Source organism: Lampris incognitus, chromosome 6 (assembly GCF_029633865.1).
Source record: "Lampris incognitus isolate fLamInc1 chromosome 6, fLamInc1.hap2, whole genome shotgun sequence".
Classification (NCBI taxonomy): Eukaryota; Metazoa; Chordata; class Actinopteri; order Lampriformes; family Lampridae; genus Lampris; species Lampris incognitus.
The window spans coordinates 13,819,886-13,840,007 of record NC_079216.1 but is presented as its reverse complement, the minus strand read 5'-3'; the positions used below and the strand labels follow the sequence as shown (position 1 = coordinate 13,840,007).

The 20,122-nt window shown below is 45.8% G+C and overlaps 1 protein-coding gene across 1 annotated transcript in view; it reads left to right on the top strand.

The window, feature by feature from the left end:
* LOC130114453 (cGMP-inhibited 3',5'-cyclic phosphodiesterase 3A-like) overlaps window positions 1–20,122 on the top strand; it is a 140,263-nt gene that overhangs the window by 61,464 nt on the left and 58,677 nt on the right. The window contains 1 exon segment of the mRNA XM_056282334.1: window positions 13,403–13,453. Within this exon segment, the coding sequence (XP_056138309.1) occupies window positions 13,403–13,453 (51 nt within the window).

Here is a 20,122-nt window from a genome sequence, read left to right as displayed (position 1 = left end):
CAGGCAGACTGACAGACAGACAGATAAGGCAGGCAGAGACAGACAGACAAGGGCGGTCGAGAGACAGGCAGACAGACAAAAAGGCATATAGACAGACAAGTGGGCAGACAGACAGACAGGAGGGAAGACAGACAGAGACGGGAGGGAAGACAGACAGTCGGGAGGGAAGACAGACAGACAGGAGAGAAGACAGACAGGTGGACAGACAGGTGGAAATAAAGACAGACAGATGGACAGACAGACAGATGGGAAGACAAACAGACAGACAGGAGGGAAGACAAACACAGACAGACAGGTGGACAGACAGACAGGAGGGAAGACAAACACACATAGACAGGTGGACAGACAGACAGACAGACAGACAGACAGACAGACAGACAGACAGACAGACAGACAGGAGTGAAGACAAACAGACAGACAGACAGGTGGACAGACAGACAGGAGGGAAGACAAACACAGACAGACAGGTGGGCAGACAGACAGACAGGTAGGTCGGACCTCCCAGATGATGGCCTCTGTGCTGGTGGGTGGAGATGGTGGGTCAGGGTTTTTTAAGGGTCACCTGGAGTGAGAGTGAGGAGGCCAGTGTCTCCGCAGCTCTGCACTGTTCCACGCTCTGCTCTCCTGCTCTGTGCCCTGTGTCAAACTCTCCCTTCAACGCCGCACACCTCTCTCCAAAACCCTTCCTGCTTTACTTTGCACCGTTATTGCCTCTATCCGATTAAATACAGGACAGGTTTGGGAAGCGGTTTTCCATGGAGGACTTTTTTAAGTTTCCACAGGGAAAATGTAAGAGAGACTAGGTGAGAGACACATATAGAGAGAGAAACGAATTATCCTTCAAAGGCCCTATGAAAATAAAGGCTTTAGCAGCAATGCTAAAAACAAGATAAATAAAATAAAGGACCAAGCAGACAGACAGGCAGACACATAGATAGACAGATAGACAGATAGACAGATAGATAGAAAGATAGATAGATAGATAGATAGATAGATAGATAGATAGATAGATAGATAGATAGATAGATAGATAGATAGATAGATAGATAGATAGATAGATAGATAGATAGATAGATAGACAGACAGACAGACAGACAGACAGACAGAGTGTATCTATTAGGAAGATATTGGAAGATAAATCTAATTTCACCAAATATAGGAGAGAACCCATGGATATAACTTTAACTTTTTTGGTTCCTCTGTATTTAAATATTCATTTATCATACAACTGCAACTGGTAGATAAAGATTATTATTTTAAAAAGGTCGATAGAAAAGACCGGATTGCAGGGGTACGGTTCTAATCTAGATAACACCTCCCCCTGCAGGTGGAATTTAAGATTGCATCTCATTTCAGCGCTGTGAGAGTACCTGCCACACGGGAGGCTTTCACCCTAAGATAATGACAACTCGAGCCAAACTGAACATTATTTTTTCCCCAATGGTCAAAATGGATTTTTCACCCACAAGCTGACTCACGAGTGTGTAACTCTAACACAGACTACTTTGCAGTCTATACTTTATGATATAGAGTGGGCAGGGACCCTTCGGAAATGAAGTCCCCTCCATCAAAGTAAAGGACACAGAATGTGCTTGTTTTTAAAACTGTCAACTACTATTAAAGTAAGTGGCCTGAAAAGGGCCAAGAGAAAGAAAAAAAATCTATAGAACAATCACTAAGAATTACAACCAATTAAAACAATGAACACGTTTGAATTAGCATAAAAAGACAAAGGGGTTTAATATTGGAATAGACTTGCAAGGATATCATCCAAAGGGGCAACTACTTGGTAGGTGTGTGCATAAGGGCATCCCATTTGTGTCTTGAGGGTGCACTTATGGTTCGGCCACTGTCGTCTCTAGAGCTGTGGGCTCCAGAGCGTGGTGAGTGGGATGTGACCTAAATTCCCAAAGCTGAAGGGAATGTGGAAGGATGTCTGAGCAAAGCGCTGAAGATGTCAGGATCTCTTCGGCAGATAACGAGGATGAAAGAACAAAGGGTGACTAACAAAGCACATATGCACATATAAAGAAGAGTGGGACCTAAGGGTGCTTTGCTGATGAAAAGGCTGCATATGGTTGTGTGCGCTTGTGTATGTTAATCAGTGCGCGGGCATACTTGTGTGTATGTTCTTGTGTGAATATGTAAGCACGTGTGTCTGTGCGTGTTAGTGCACGGACATGTTTGTTGTGCGTGTATCTTTGTCTTTTTGTGAGTGTGTATATGTGTATGTATGTGTGTGTTATATCCTGTGTGTACCTGCATATGCAGGCTTGTGTGTAATTTCTGTATGCGAACACATATGTGTCCATCTGAGATCAGAACAAAGTCAACCCCCCCCCCCCCATTTTCTCCCAATTGTACTTGGCCAATTAACCCACTCTCTGGAGCCGTCCCGGTCCCTGCTCCACCCCCCCTCTGCCGATCCGGGGAGGGCTGCAGACTACCACATGCCTCCTCCGATACATGTGGAGTCGCCAGCCGCTTCTTGTCAGCTGGCAGTGAGGCGTTTTGCCAGGGGGACGTATCGCGTGAGAGGACCGCGCTATTCCCCCCAATCTCTCCCCCCTCCCCGACCAGGCGCCCCAACCGACCAGAGGAGGCGCTAGTGCAGCGACCAGGACACATACACACATCCGGCTTCCCACCCGCAGACACGGCCAACTGTGTCTGTAGGGACGCCCGACCAAGCCAGAGATAACACGGGGATTCGAACCGGAGATCCCCGTGTTGGTAGCCAACGGAATAGACCGCTTCGCTACCCGGACGCCAGAACAAAGTAATTTGAAGTTGATAGAATGACGCCTGCCAGCTTTCTCTTCGTCACTGTCTTCCTGTTATGCTCTCTCTCTCTCTCTCTCTCTCGCTGTTTCTTTCTCTCTCTCTCACTTTCTCCTATCTATTTCTCAGTTGCTTACACTTTTCCCAAAAGAGGGCATCACTGGCAGACGTTCCTCTGTCCTCAAGGGAAAGTAAAGATTGAGTTCACCGCTGTTCATTTGTCTGACATTCTCACTCGGTACTTCTAGGCCGCTAGCTAGTGAACACTGCAAGTGATGACCCAAGTAGACACACATCAACTCCACTGATAGGAAGCCACTAATGAGAGACGAAATGGGGACGCAGGCTGAATGGCAAAAGTTTTAGAGAGAGAGAGAGAGAGAGAGAGAGAGAGAGAGAGAGAGAGAGAGAGAGAGAGAGAGAGAGAGAGAGAGAGAGAGAGAGAGGAACCTGATTATGAATGACTTGATTATGAAACATGGTCAGCAGTAATCTTGTGTTGAACTTTTAGGGCAAGACAGTCTCCAGTCTCCTCATCACACATTTTAGGAAGTACTTGTGTAGTACTGTGGCATGTGGGCCAGGCTGACACTTAGGATACAGTTAGTAGGAACTCAAAAAAATCTGCACATTTTGCTATTGACCAAATTCTTTGCTTTGGTTTTTAGACTCTGAATGTGAGACACCTTCTTTTGGCCGCTCCCATTAGGGATTGCTACAGTGGATCATCCATTTCCATCTCTTCCTGTCCTCTGCATCTTCCTCTGTCATGCCAGCCACCTGTGTGTCCTCCCTCACCACATCCATAAACCTCCGCTTTGGCCTTCCCCTTTTCTTCTTGCCTTGCAGCTCCATTTTCACCATCCTTCTCCCAATATACCCAGCATCTCTCCTCCACACATGTCCAAGCCATCTCAATCTTGCCTCTCTTGCTTTGTCTCCAAACCGTCCGACCTGAGCTGTCCCTCTAATATACTCGTTCCTAATCCGGTCCTTCTTCATCACTCCCAACGAATATTTTAGCATCCTGTCTTTTTGTAAGTGCCGATGTATCCAAAACATACAACATAGCTGTTCCCACGACCAACTTGTAAGCCTTCCCTTTCACTCTTGCTGGTACCCTTCTGTCATAAATCACTCCTGACACTCTTCTCCACCCACTCCACCCTGCCTGCACTCTCTTCTTCACCTCTCTTCCGCACTCCCCGTTACTTTGAACAGTTGACCCTAAGTATTTAAACTCATATGCCTTCGTCACCTCTACTCCTTTACTTCCTCGCCATTCTGCTGTCCTCCCTCTCGTTCGAGCATATGTATTCCATCTTGCTCCTACTGACTTTCATTCCTCTTCTCTCCAGTGCATACCTCCACCTCTCCAGGCTCTCCTCAACCTGCACCCTACTCTCACTACAGATCACAGTTTCATCTGCAAACTTCATAGTCCATGGAGACTCCTGCCTGATCTCATCCGTCAACCTGTCCATCACCAGTACAAACAAGAAAGGGCTCAGAGCCGATCCTTGATGTAAATCCCACCTCCACCTTGAACCCATCTGTCATACCTACTGCACACCTCACCATTGTCACACTTCCCTCATACATATCCTGCACCACTCCTACATGCTTCTCTGCCACTCCCGGCTTCGTCATACAATACCACACCTCCTTTCTCGGCACCCTATCATATGCTTTCTTTAAATCCACAAAGACACAATGTAACTCTTTCTGACCTTCTCTACACTTCTCCATCAACATTCTCAAAGCAAACATCACATCTGTGGTGCTCTTTCCTGGCATGAAACCATACTGCTGCTCGCTAATCATCACCTCTCCTCTTAACCTAGCTTCTATTACTCTTTCCCATATCTTCATGCTGTGGCTGATCAACCTTATACCTCTGTAGTTGCTACAGTTCTGCACATCGCCCTTGTTCTTGAAAATCAGTACCAGTACACTTCTTCTCCACTCCTCAGGCATCCTTTCAATTTCCAAGATCGTGTTGAACAATCTAGTTAAAAACTCCACTGCCATCTCTCCTAAACATCTTCATGCCTCCACAGGTATGTCATCTGGACCAACCGCTTTTCCAGTCTTCATCCTCTTCATAGCTGCCCTCACTTCCTACTTGCTAATCCACTGGACTTCCTGATTCACTATCCCCAGATCATCCAACTTTTTCGCTCTCATTTTCTTCATTCATCAGCCCCTCAAAGTCATCATTTCACCCTCTCAACACACTCCCCTCACTTGTCAGCACATTTTCATCTCTATCCTTCATCACCCTAACCTGGTGCACATCCTTCCCAGCTCGCTCCTTCTTTCTAGCCAAACGGTACAAGTCCTTTTCTCCTTCCTTAGTGTCCAACCTCTCATACAACTTGCCATACGCATTTTCCTTTGCCTTCGTCACCTCTCTTCGCCTTACACCGCATCTCCTTGAACTCCTATCTATTTTCTTCATCTCTCTGACTATCCCACTTATTCTTTGCCAACCGCTTCCTCTGCATACTTTGCTGTACTTCTTCATTCCACTACCAAGTCTCCTTGTCTTCCTTCCTCTGTCCAGATGACACTCCAAGTACCTTCCTAGCTGTCTCCCTCTATTTCTGCAGTGGTTGCCCAGCCATCCAGCAACTCTTCACTACCACCCAGTGCCTGCCTTAACTCCTGCCTGAATTCCATTAAACAGTCTTCTTCAACTTACACCATTTGATCCTTGGCTCTGCCTTCACTCGCTTCCTCTTCTTGATCTCCAAAGTCATCCTACAGACCACCATCCAATGCTGCCCTGCTATGTTCTCCCCTGTCACCACTTTGCAGTCTTCAATTTCTTTCAGATTGCACCACCTACATAAGATATAGTCCACCTGTAGACACTTTCCTCCACTCTTATACATCACGCTGTTCCCCCCTCTTCTTAAAATACACATTCACCACAGTCATTTCCATCCTTTTCACAAAACCCACTGCCATCTGTTCTTCCACATTCCTCTCCTTGACACCATACCGACCCATCACCTCCTCATCACCTCTGTTCCCTTCGCCAACATGCCCATTGAAGTCCGCCCCAATCACCACTCTCTCCTCTTTGGGTACACTGTTCACCATTTCATCCAACTCACTCCAGAATTCTTCTTTCTCTTCTATCTCACACGCAACTAGCGGGGCATATGCACTGATAACATTCATCATCACACCTTCGATTTCCAGCTTCATACTCATCACTCTGTCTGACATTCTCTTCACCTCCAACACACTCTTGACATACTCTTCATTCAGGATTACTCCTACCCCATTTCTACCCCCATCCACACCATGGTAGAAGAGTTTGAACCAACCTCCAATGCTCCTGGCCTTAGTCCCCTTCCACCTGGTCTCTTGCACGCACAGTATATCTACCTTCCTTCTCTCCATCATATCAGCCAGCTCTCTCCCTTTACCAGTCATAGTGCCAACATGCAAATTTCTGACTCTCACCTCCACATTCTTACCATTCCCCCTCTCCCACTGCCTCTGGACATGCCTTCCTCCTCTCTTTCACCCAACAGTAGCATAGTTTCCACCAGCACCCTGCTGGCCAACAGTACAGGTAGCGGTCGTTGGTAACCTGGGCGTCAGCCAATCCAGTATGGAAATCTGAGTTATGATCCGCATATTTGATTTGGCAGAGGTTTTATGACAGATGCCCTTTCTGATGCAACCCTCCCCATTTATCCGGGCTTGGGACCAGCAGTAAGAACGCACTGAATATAAGACACCTATTACTCCCTACATACTTTCACTTTCTTTCCTAATTGGCTAATAAAGGTTAAGATTGATTCATGTGAAAGTGAAGCGGCAGTACTTGATTGTAGGAATTATGGGACTCACCCAGCAATATTATTGTTCAGTAAGTAGAAAAGTAAGTTTTCACTAACTTCTGCCACCAAAATAAAATCTACCACTGCATCAACTTTAAGATTTACGTGCAAAGGAAAAAAAACTGCACATAACTTACATTTGTGTGATAATTCTAACTAAAGTGAACACTATGCATTCTTATCATAAAGATCAATGTCGGGCCAAAAAAAGATGTGGGTAACCTCTATTTTACAAATTAAAGGATGGGTTGGGTGAGTTTAGGTGGGTTTTTACCCTTGACTTCATCCCTGCTTTACACCTGTTCACGCAGCCAGGGAAGTGGTTTCTGCTCTGGTTATTTGCAAGGCCAGGTTAAATGAGTTGAGCATATTCCAGCAGTCTGTTTGTGCTTTGACAGCAAAAGGGTTTACCCAACGCCTCAGAGATGGGGGGGGGGGTAGGTTTTGCTGGGCTGTGGACCGTGGCTCTGGCCAGTGGTGGTGAACAGGGCTCAATGGCTGCCCATTGGCACCCACACTGCTGCCCTTTTAACACCCCCCCCCCGCGCTGAGAGAGAGAGGGGGGCTTGGCTGGCGCTATGTGAGCCATGAGAGTGCAGCTCATTTACAGGGGTCGACTGTTGACGTACATTTGTGTTTATGCTGGATACCTATCTATTTTCTTTCTTCTTTTTTTTATAGAAATTTTGCATTTCCCGCTTGTATTGTACATGATGCCACGCCCACGGAGTCATCTTAAGCAAAAAAATATAAGGCTGCAGAGTATAAGACAAGCCACGATTGAGACTTAAAAACCTCATTCCCCAAGGCCCCATTATCAAAAAATGTTGACGAGTCTGTGGCAGGGAATACTTCCTCTGTGGCTCTGAGAGCAGAGGTCCAGCTGGCATCTCTAAAACAGCTTCCTAAGTGCCACGAAGCCAGATGACACCCCCACCCTCACTTCTGGTTCATAGTGCAAACATCCATTTGACCCAGTGCGACCCTACTTACTATGTCTCATGTCCCGTTTAACCAGTACCTACTGAAAACACAGCTGAACTTTGAACTTAATTTTTGTTCCGTGAAAATATCACTCTGGATCATGGATCATCATACTATGGTAAATCTGTGGAATGCTTGCACAATAGAGCCAGAGCCTCATAAAAATGACTTAGATGTTGTTGAGTGTGTCATGTTACTCTGGTAGCTAGCACCGTGATTGAAAGACATACTTCTCTTCCCAAAGACACTGTTCCCCCGCCCCCCCCTCCTCCTCCTCCTCACTAGGACCGGTTTCAAACTCCCTATAAATCCAAACTAATGCTCTGTGTGATGGAAAGCCAACACTCAGCCTGGCTCATATTTGAATTATGGGACAGTGTAATGAATCTATCAGAGGGTGAAATAAAGGGCATAACTTCTGCAAAGATGTTATTCCTCTCAGTAGGTGCCCTGGTGGTAAAGGACAAAAACAAACCTATTTGGAAAGTCTGTTGCGACTGTGTCCCGTGGCTTGCAAGGGTTTCTATGAAGAACAGTTAGATCTCTAAGAGATCATTCACATGTGGTTAAACCTCCCTAGACACATTATGCACAGCGAACTGACCGCTGTGTCAAGTAGAACTGCAGACTTCTTTCTCCCTTACATCCAAAAGTCAGAGAACAAGATCTCTATGGCGTTGGTTTCGGTAAAAAAATTCATTGCATGTGTTTTTCAAAGAAATACAGCAAAATGCTAACTTTTTTATTTGTGAAGGAAACATGTACATGCAACAAACACCCTGCATTGCCATACTCCTTTATACTTCTGTTTCTGCATTTCTGGGAAAATGTCACCTTCTTTTTCTGCCTTTACCGTTGTTCTTGCTTCATTTCAATTGCTTTTTCAAAACAGCCCCCCCTCTCCCCAAAACAGTGATGATGTCTCGCTCTATATATTCCAGGTTTTCCAACACTAGCGATGAAAGTTTGTACACACTGACACCAAGCTGCTGGCTTTTGCAACACTAATCACTGTCACACTGACGTCAACTTTTTTGTGTTGCCGGTGTGGAAAGTTTGAGAATCGTAACCAAAACATGACTCGCCCTAACTGAGAGCTAGACTGCATCCATTACTTGTTTAGGTATGAGTAGGCCGACAAAACCTACATATTCTCATTGACGTTTCAGGCCTGTCTTGTAGGATTTCACCCCTCTATGGCATTTAAAGAGCCCTGTGCAAAAAAAAGAAGAAGAAAAAAGGCCTGTGTTCAACTCCAGCTTCATGTTCTGATTGGATTCCTTACATCTTTTCGTTTGTTTGCCTTCATATATCAAAGGAGTGCATGTGGCATCCTGCATGGTCTGAGTCTGAAGTGATGAAAGCCTGGGTTACATAAGTACATAAGACAGAAGGGGTGTTTATGTGGGGGTGTCTGCAGAAGCTCATTGATACTAGGGCCTTCTAATGGTGCAAGATTGCTGCGACCCTCGTTAGACAAAACAGAAAAACAAACTTGGCACAGCAGCGAGGTCATGTGATTGCATGCTGTCATCCTCCGCGATACTGCATGAGTCAACTTTTAAAGCTGACATCCGCAACTTCTCTCCCTTTCAACCATGTCTGTGTCTGGCCGCAACAACGAGAGAACGTGAAAAACGCCTGCAGTTGTTGCTGATCATTTCTGCGTCTCGGCGGCAGCAGGGGAAAAACGTATTTTCCTGCCGCTAAGTGACGTGTCGTGACGTCATTTGGCGGCCGGATGAACGCCAGCCTAACAGGGTTTGTAATACTTAAATCTACTCTAAACACGCTGTTCAAAAAAAAGAAATTTTTTTTTTTAAATTCTCATTTGGCTAAGCTACGTCACCGATTATGAAAATTACGCCCCACAACACTAGCGCGGAGGGTTTCATTGGCTGACGGTACAGAGGCTTACAAGCAATGCATCCTGGTACATGCGGCTGTGGAAAAGACTCGGTGAGCAGGAGAACACCGATATCTCCATCAATATAGTAAGAGAGTGAGGTTTTTTTTTTAATTTTCCCCCCTTTCGCCCCAATTGTACTTGGCCAATTACCCCACTCTTCCGAGCCGTTCCGGTCGCTGCTCCACCCCCTCTGCTGATCCGGGGAGGGCTGCAGACTACCGCGTGCCTCCTCCGATTACATGTGGAGTCTCCAGCCGCTTCTTTTCACCTGACAGTGAGGAGTTTCGCCAGGGGGACGTAGCGCGTGGGAGGATCACGCTATTCCCCCTCCCGCCGGAACAGGCGCCCCGACCGACCAGAGGAGGCGCTAGTGCAGCAACCAGGACACATACCCACATCCGGCTTCCCCACCCGCACACACGGCCAGTTGTGTCTGTAGGGACGCCCGACCAAGCCGGAGGTAACACGGGGGTTTGAACCAGGGATCCCCGTGTTGGTAGGCAACGGAATAGACCGCCACGCCACCCGGACGCCCAAAAGTGAGGATTTTATTGCTTCAATCGACTAAAGCAGGGGTCCCCAATTACTTTTCATAGCGGGCCACTTTTAGGGCCACTTTTAAAACCACGGGCCACTCAACCTCCAGCAGCATGTTGTTCGTTAGTTTGTTTTCGGTGTCGATACGTTGCAGGTATTATAATTTAAACAGAGATTTTTCATCTATTTTTCGATATATTACTAGTCTTACTTTTACTAAGAAATTATTAATTTTTTTTTTGGAAGGGAAATAAAAAAAAATCTTCCTTCTGGCATTTCTCCAAAAATTCTCGCGGACCATAAATCAACCCGTCGCGGGCCGGACGTGGCCCGCGGGCCGCCTATTGGGGACCCCCCTGGACTAAAGTACCCATCAGCACTGACTGCACGTACACAAAACCGTCAAAGAAATGTCCCCCAATAGATGGCCATTCTGTCCATTCGGATCATGGAGTCAGCATCTTTACCAAGTTGCAAACGGCAGCTTTAACACAACTCATTGCTCGTCAACCTTCTTCTCTTTTCTTTTTTTACAGTTGGCAAAAATGAGGCTGAGGGTGTTGCGCGCTCGAGGGAGCTTAGGTTGTCTAGCATGCGGACGCTTCGTGCGTCTTTGATCTCAAAAGCTGAACAGACAATGCGGGCAAGGCCGGGAAGTAGACGTTTCCCAGAAAAGGGGGAGGACACTTCAGAAGCAGCGTGCTCTTTTGTGAACCATCTCGACTACACGTCAGCCGACGGACGAGTCATTGGAAAAGTTTGTGCTTGTGTGTTTGTACCGTCACTGGTGTTACTCGTGATGGCGATGCTGTTTGTTTAGCTTACTGCGGGGGTCAGATGACCCAGTGTTTTCGGAGCCTTCGACCAAAAAGGGATGAGGTTTACCCTCGGAAACAACGCAGCTAGCGGTCTGACGGTGATATCCTACAGCTTATTCCACTGAATTGACCTTACAATATGGCAACGGGTAACCGGAAGTGCGCCATTGGATTTATTTAGACTGTTAGCAGTGCTGTGGGAATCGACTACAACTACTACTACTTTCGGCTGGGGTCGCCACAGCAGATCATCTGTTTCCATCTCTTCCTGTCCTCTGCATCTTCCTCTGTCACGCCAGCCATCTGCGTGTCCTCCCCCAAAATAATCCATAAACCTCCTCTTTGACCTTCCTCTTTTCCTCTGCCCTGGCAGCTCCATATTCAGCATCCTTCTCCCAGTATACCCAGCGTCTCTCCTCCACACGTCTAAATCATCTCAATCTCGACTTTCTTGCTTTGTCTCCAAACCGTCCAACCTGAGCGGTCCCTCTAATGTAATCGTTCCTAATCCTGTCCTTCTTCGTCACTCCCAGTGAAAATCGTAGCATCTTCAGCTCTGCCACCTCCAGCTCCGCCTCCTGTCTTTTCATCAGAGCCACCGTCTCCAAACCATATAACGTAGCTGGGCTCACAACCATCTTCCCTTTAACTCTTGCTGGTACCCTTCTGTCACAAATCACCCCTGACACTCTTCTCCACCCACTCCACCCTGCCTGCACTCTTTTCTTCACCTCTCTTCTGCACTCCCCATTACTTTGAACAGTTTACCCCAAGTATTTAAATTCTTCCACCTTTGTCACCTCTACTCCTTGCATCGTCTCCATTCCACTGTCCTCTCTCTCATCACGCATAGGTATTCCATCTTGCTCCTACTGACTTTCATTTCTCTTCTCTCCAGTGCATACCTCCACCTCTCCAGGCTCTCCTCAACCTGCTCCCTACTCTCACTACAGATCACAATGTTATCTACGAACATCATAGTCCACTGAGACTCCTGCCTGATCTTGTCCGTCAACTTGTCCATCACTATTGAATACAAGAAAGGGCTCAGAGCTGATCCTTGATGTTATCCCGCCTCCACCTTGAATCCATCCGTCATTCCTACCGCACACCTCACCGCTGTCACACTTCCCTCGTACACATCCTGCACCATTCCTACATACGTCTGTGCCACTCCTGACTTCCTTCTGCAATACCACACCTCCTCTCTCGGCAACCTATCATATGCTTTCTCTAATTCTACAGACACAATATAACTCCTTCTGGTCTTCTCTGTACTTCTCCATCAACATTCTCAAAGCAAACATCACATCTGTGGTGCTCTTTTGTGGCATGAAACCATACTAATCATCATTCATTCAATCGCTAATCATCATCTCTCCTCTTAATCTAGCTTCTATTACTCTTTCCCATATCTTCATGCTGTGGCTGATCAACTTTATACCTCTGTAGTTACTACAGTTCTGCACATCACCCTTATTCCTGAAAATCAGTACCAGTGTGCTTCTTCTCCACTCCTCAGGCATCCTCTCACTTTCCAAGATTGTGTTAAACAGTCTAGTTAAAAACTCCACTGCCATTTCTTCTAAGCACTTCCATGCCTCAACAGGTATGTCATCTGGACCAGCCACAGTTCTGCCCCTCATCCTCATCATAGCTGCCCTCACTTCCTCCTTGCTAATCCGCTGTACTCCCTGATTCACTATCCCCACATCATCCAACCTGCTCTCTCACTCATTGTGGGAATACCCTCCATAAAAAGGACTATTGTCAATCGTTGTCCCCCTAATATTTCATCTCGTAGCAAGACATAACTCAGTAGCCTCCCCAACACAGTAAATTACATCTGAATTATCAAAGTTACTATGCAGACCCCCCCCACACATACACACACACACACTTCAGTGTATGCGGCTGTTGGTTGTCAGAGGCTTGCAGAGTTGGGTTGGAGCTTGTGAGTGCTAAGACAGAAAAATCTTTATAGAAGCAAAGAGCTTGTTATATGTTCACAAGACATCCCTGTATTGGTTCCTGTGAAGCAGAGAGCACATGACTGGTGACACCACTAAACCAGCATGCTGGTTGACTCCCAGGCAAGTGGAACATGGCTTTACAAAGCTGGTGGGAGGACGCGGTGGCTGGTAATTACACAGCATAAAACTCCTCAGCCTCCACCAGCCCATTAGACAATGAATAGGAACTAGAGTAAACCAAACCTGAATTGAATTAGAAGGCTGTGCTTAATGGAAAGTGAAAAACAGACAAACCCTCCAGCATTTATAAGGGTCCGCCCCTCCTTCAGCATCCCCTCGCCTCATTGCTCCTTCTTCCCCTGCTATAAGTAGATCTCCATTTTGTTTCACACCATAGTGAGTAGGCAAGGCTGCTGTAAAATGCAAGCAGAAGACAGGAAGTATTTTTATTTAAATTTCTCTCTCTCTCTCTCTCTCTCTCTCTCTCTCTCTCTCTCTCTCTCTCTCTCTCTCTCTCTCTCTCTCGCTCTCTCACCACAGATGCTCCCCCACTCAGAATGGGACCACAAGAAAGGCTTCAGGGGATTACAGGTCAGTGTTGTCCACGAATGACATGGAGGAATGAACAATAGCTGAAATGAAACACAAGAAATTACTTCCCCCCAACTCCCCACCCACCCATACACACACACGCATAGGTGGGATTAACTCTCATATTAAGTCACCAACATCTGTGTCTTTTGCCTTCAGTACCATGCACACTTAGTGAATGACCAATACAGCCCAAATAGACCTCTTCAGCTACTAATTTCAGCCAGGGCTAAACAGCAGGTCCAGACCTCTAGACATGGTCTGTGATGCACCTTGTTAGCCTAAAGGACCCAAGTACCATGATATGGCTTCTAAACCATTGCTAAAGCTATTAAGGCCAGGGAATTGAAGCAAAAAGGTCTTAGTACAGAGAATACAGATAATGACTAGTAGAAGACAGACACACATGTCCAAAACCTTCAAGAACTTCAAGTTACTTTGCCTCTTTGTGTGTGCGTGTGTATGCGTGTGCGTTTATGTGAACTTTGCTCACAGGGTGTTGTGATGCGTCTACTGCAGCATGCTAGTGAAACGTTGCATGCAGAGATGCATGTGACCTTCCTCCCTTAGCCCCTGCCACTGGCCAACCCATTCCTGGGTAAAGGAAGTCAAACGTGTAAGTCTTCGAGGCCAGTACACAGCCTCTGACTCACCAAGACCCCCTACCATGCCTCCTCGTGGCAGCCCACAGTAACTGGCAGTCTTGCGACTCCAAGCTAAACTGGTAGGGGATCTCGAAGCTGCAGTGGTCCCCAGAGGCATGGTGACTGGGCCCACCTTGCCATCAGTAAACCACTGCCCTGCCCTGCTGCCTTTCGGGTAAGTCCCAGAAGACAAAGGCTAAGGGAGCACACACTGAGAGAAAAGCAAGCTATGGCGGCAAGCTTTGGGGCAGAGGGGCAGATGCCAGTCATCTTGGGACTATTCCTTGCTACTGCTACTTGCTACTTATGTCAAGAATGTGATGTTGGGAGTAGCGCAATCTCCATGTTATGCTAAACCTCTTCAGTGCGCAGGTACCTAAAACCACATGTGTGTGTGTACGTACCTGTGTGGGAACTTATGCAAGTGTATGTGTGTCTTTGTGCATTCACATATGTGTATGAACCGTGTATGTGTGAGCCATGGCACTGTGTGCACACATGCAAGTCTGTGTGCTCTCTAGTGTGTGTTCATGTGTCTCTGTGACCATGTGTCTATGTCAGGAATCAGGAACACTTTATTTGAAATGAAATGGCGTTTCCCCCAGCCCACAGCAGTGCAACACAAAGAGAAAAACTCATATCCAAAAAACTACAAGAACACACATATCTAAACTAACACATATAGCCATCCATCCATTATCCAAACCGCTTATCCTGCTCTCAGGATCACGAACACAAAAAAATCACTGTCCAAGGGAACGAAAGCCAGCCAGGATGACTGTCAAAACTGCCGGTCTGCATAGGCTAGCAGTTAGCTTAGCTTGCCCCGCTTCCGCGTCCTGTCAGACCGCCATTGGTGTTTCCTCTTCAGGCACAGCTCCAGACAAGGGCCGTGGTGCTTGGGCCCACCAGATGCAGCAGACCAAGTTCCCTCAGCTGATCCAATGCCAGCTCTCACAGCCAGACACTCTCGACACAGCTCCCTGCATTCCACACGATGACACCAAAAACACCACAGTCAACACCAGGCGAGCCCACCGCCAGGCCGCCCTTGGTGTTATCGGAACTGCCGGTCTACATGGGCTAGTAGTTAGCTTAGCCTGCCCCGCTTCTGCATCCTGTCAGATCGCCCTCGGTGTTTCCTCTTCGGGCGCAGCTCCAGCCAGGGGCCGTGGTCCTTGGGCCCACCGAACACAGCAGTCCAGGCTCTGTCAGCCAATGCAACGCCGGCTCTCACAGCCAGACACCGTCAACACTCCTCCCTGCACTCCACACGATGACACCAAAAACACCCCAGTCAGTGCTAGGTGATTCCGCCAGGCCGCCCTTGGTTTTATCATAACTGGTGGTCTGCATGGGTTAGCAGTTAGCTTAGCCTGCCCCGCTTCCGCATCCTGTCAGAGCACCCTCGGTGTTACCTTCTTGGGCGCAGCTCCAGGCAGGACCGTGGTCCCTGGGCTCACAGGATGCAGCAGACCAAGTTCTCTCAGCCTGTGTGTGTGTGTGTGTGTGTGTGTGTGTGTGTGTGTGTGTGTGTGTGTGTGTGTGTGTGTGTGTGTGTGTGTGTGTGTATGTATGTATGTATACCTTTGGGATTTGATGTATTGAGCTGCTATACGACATGATTCTTAGTCCGTTAGGGTACAAGCAATGCCTCCAGAGCTGGCATGGCCATATGTGCATGCTCTGCTCTGCACTGCATGTTCTGATAACAGAGGGATTTTCTCCTCAAGTTAATTGATGGTGCTTCAGCACTGACAGTGTAAGCTTGGGTAGGAATAAATGCTACTGCAACTTGTAGTTGGGTTAATTGAAGGAATTTTACATGACTGGCAATCATAAATTTACAATGCATGAGGGCGCTTTGGAAATCACATCATGCACTTTGTAATTTCTTGAAACACTAACAGTCCTATTATAGCATCTTCATGTATTCACTCCTATAATCAGCCTTTTGTAGTACTATCCTGCTGCAGCTATGGCTGAGAATATTGCAAAGAGGAGGACAGTGTATCCATCAGCTTGCCCCCTCCTTTCATCCAGAGGAAGTGCTCACTCCCAAATCTATGAGTGCTCCCTCAGATCAAACAACTGCCACCTCCTCCATGTCCCCCAGGACAAAGTCCCCGGGACAATGTTCCACATTATGGGAATTTGGCCCTTCTAGTTAGCTGTATCTGTTCTCTGGCTGGCCCTTCCAGACCACTTGAAGCCACCACAGACCCTGACCTTTGTTCTGGCCTGAAAACTCCCTTATTTCACTAAGGTCATTCCCTCTTTCCCAAATTGTTAACCCACCAAATCTATCAATTACCCAATTTCAAAGGTAGTCCTCTCAACTCTATGAACTTTTAAACAGCCTTTAATTAGAGATTTGTTGCTGATGAAAGATCTATTGCAAACAAAGTACATTATTACCATTATATTTATTACCCTTTTGAACTATCATCTGTGCCGCACATCAATTTGTCTCGAAGGATTTCCAGATTAATTGATGGGTTCCCTCTGCTTCCATGTGGAGTCGGCGGCCCGACTCTTTTATTCATTCATTTTTTTATTTTTATTTGGATAGGTGGTACGGGTTTCGTCAGTGGAATCTTGTAAAAATCCAGATACTGACAGGACGTGAGAGAAGCCGAGGCTTGTGTTGGCCTCTCTTTCCATCTCGCGGCTATTTTCCCTTGGCTCTCCATCCTTGGACTAGGTTGTTGGTGGGAGAGGCTGGTAGTGTGTAGTGTGTAAATTACACACTGCACTCGAGAGCTGGTAACCAGAGGGGCTGATTCATTTCTGCTTTGTCATGTTTGCCAACATGCACACATTAGCAGCCTCATTTTCCAAACTGCACCTTCTCTCTCTCGCTCTCGCTCTCTCGTTCTCTCTCTCTCTCTCTCTCAGCTTGCGGTGGATGTTTGAGCTTAGGAGTTGACAGTGGAGGTATATATGGAAAGAGCTATTCAAATATTTGCATTCAACTTGAAAACACATTGGTTTTGGAACATTACCCGGGGAGATTATCGGAGAAAACGGTGCCTGTGGGCCCAGATCTTGTGACTGTTATCCTAAATTATGGAATGGTTGGAAGAGCGGTCTGTGAGGCAGGCAAGCCGTGACACAGCAGTCATGTTGAGCACTAATCAAATCTCATTGCACTCTCTTCGAACACATGAGATCAGTCTTTCATAGAATGTTGATCTTCTTTTGGTTGGTTTCTTCATGACAAGTATGAGTGTCTGATGAGAGTAATCATCTCAAATTCAAGTTTTGGCCCAATAACGTATAAGAGCAGCTGTTTTCTGTCTTGGAAATAATAGGATCTGTTGTTAACCATACAGCTGCATGAGTAATTATGGCACTTAACTTAGGGTGGTCACACACATAAGACACACATAAGTGACTCACAAGGGCGTGAAGGGATAGGCAACAACATGGACATTAAATACGAGCTAGACATTTCAAAAAGCAGGCAGATAATCCTGCATCCGGTTTGTGGCTAAGCAGACAAACATCGTCTTTTGAATGAATGGTTTGCTAGGGGACAAGGTGACTTCCGATTGAAAGGATATCTTATTTCTTAAGAGGGGTTTAGTTGAGTCGTGCCCCAATCAAGTATGTACAATTACTTCTAAGTTATATTCAAACAATTGAAATGTTCTGATCTTGAAACTATTGTGAATTTCAGGTTAATCCATCAAGTCACACTGAAGCACGCACAGTTGGAGGTTGCGGATGGTGTGCTTTGATAGCCAACCCACCCAACCTGGCAGTTGCAAATACATAGCTATCAGCATAGGATGTGCTATTAAGAGGTTAGGGGAAGTCAAAGAAGGTTGAATCAGTTCATCTGGATACATTTACTGGCAGATACGTTTCATCACTCAACTAAGTGACATCATCTGAAGATGATGGTTTCTTTCAAAAAAAGTATTGTCATCCTGGAAAAAGGAAAACGTTGACATTGCTCTTTTGCAAGAAACACATTTAAAAGATGAGGAACACTTAAAACTGCAACAGTGTGGCTTTGATCAAGTCTTCGGTATCTTTCAATGACAAAAGCAGAGGAATGGCAACCTTAATTAGGAAGAATTTACCAATTAAATTGTTGGACTGTGTCAAAGACAAATAAGGATGGTTTTTACTTATCAAAGCCTCTTTACATGGAGAGGCATTTGGTATCTTAAATGTCTGTTGTCCCCCAGGTCATCCCCTTAAATTTCTGATAGATCCATTTGTAAAATTATCTGATCTTACATAGAAAACACCATTGTAGGAGGTGACTTTAATTGTCTTTTGAATACACTGATGGGCAGGTTCCCTTTAGGTGTTTTATCCCTGTCAAAAAAGTCAAAACAAATCACTGACCTATGTGACGACTGGCTGTATGGAGGATGCTGCATCCTGTGGATAAAGAGTACACCTTTTTTTCTAACTCCCATAAATGCTATACAAGAATAGATAATTTTCTTACTCTCAAAATATTTGTAGAATCTTTTATCGCCTATTCATTTGGAAACATTGTAGTATCTGATCATGCTGCTGTATATCTAGACATGATGTTTAAAAATTCCTCCAAAAAATCCAAACACTGGAGACTGAATACATCCATTTTACAAGATCACAAATTTATAACCCTTTTCACCTCAGAATTCAAGCTATTTCTCTCTACCAATTCCCAATTCAGGGAAGTGGAAAAGAGGAAGGCCAAAGAGGAGGTTTATGGATGTGGTGAGAGAGGACATGCCGGTGGCTGGTGTGACAGAGGAAGATGCAGAGGACAGGAGGAATGGAAACGGATGATCCTCTGTGGCGATCCCTAATGGGAGCAGCCGAAAGTAGTAGTAGTAGTCTCTCTACTAATTCTCCATCAGCTAGTAGTCCATTCCTGCTCTGGGAGACCTCTAAGGTCCATACCAGGGGGTTAATCATTTCTTATACTGCTAGTAAAAGATGCAAAAAGGTGGAATAACCAGATTTACTTGAAAAGTATATCAGAGAAAGAATACGTTAAGAAGCCTACAGCAGCTAGCTTAAAGGAAATTCTTGTTATTCGCTCCACATTACACTCCCTTTTAACAAAGAAGGCAGGGAAAAAGTTGGGATTTGCAAAGCAAATGTTATTTGAACATGGGGATAAACCAGGTCAATACTTGGTCTACCTAACAAAAAAAAACAAAAAACGAGTAGCTCTCAAACTATTGGGTCAGTTGTAGATGGGACACGGGACCTGTTCTTCTGGTTCTACTATTATTAATAACACATTTAGAATGTTTTATACAAGATTATATTAGCCAGAACAAAGGAATGATGCACAAAAATAAGGGAGACTTTTTTTCTCTATACTTGGTCTTCCAAATATATCACAAGACCAGGCGTCCCTTTTTTCCCCCTCAAAGATATTTTTATTGGATTTTAAACAACAAGCAATACTTATAAAGATTTCAAAACAAGTGCATGATATGTCAGATTTACAAGATATAAAAATGATACAGGAACATGGCAATCTTATCCCCAATCACCCCACACCTCCACCCCACTAGCCCCATCTACAAGCCGGGATGCGCTATGTAAGAGGGTATATGAAACAGGAGAGTGCTGAAAGTCGGATTTAGGATTTAGAAAAGAAAGAAAAATAGGCAAGTCAATAAATGGAAGACGGGGAGTTTAGAAACTGGTAGACCTTCACAGGTTATATTACTGACATAAATCAACAAAAACAAAAAGCAGAAGAGAATGGGGCAATAATTCTTTAGTTTGGCTGGAGATTCTTAAAGTATTCCAGGAAAGGTCTCCACACCTTTTGGAACTCGTCCTTAGAGTTACAGGCTGAGTAGTGGATCTTTTTGAGGTTTAAACAGGACATAATATCATTCAGCCACTGAGCATGGGTGGGCGGGGCAGCATCCTTCCATCTCAGTAATATTGCACGCCTGGCCAATGGAGAAGCAAAGGACAACATGCGGCATTTGGATGGGGTCAGGTGTATGTCATTCTTGCTAGCGGTGCCAAACAGGGCGACCAGAGGATT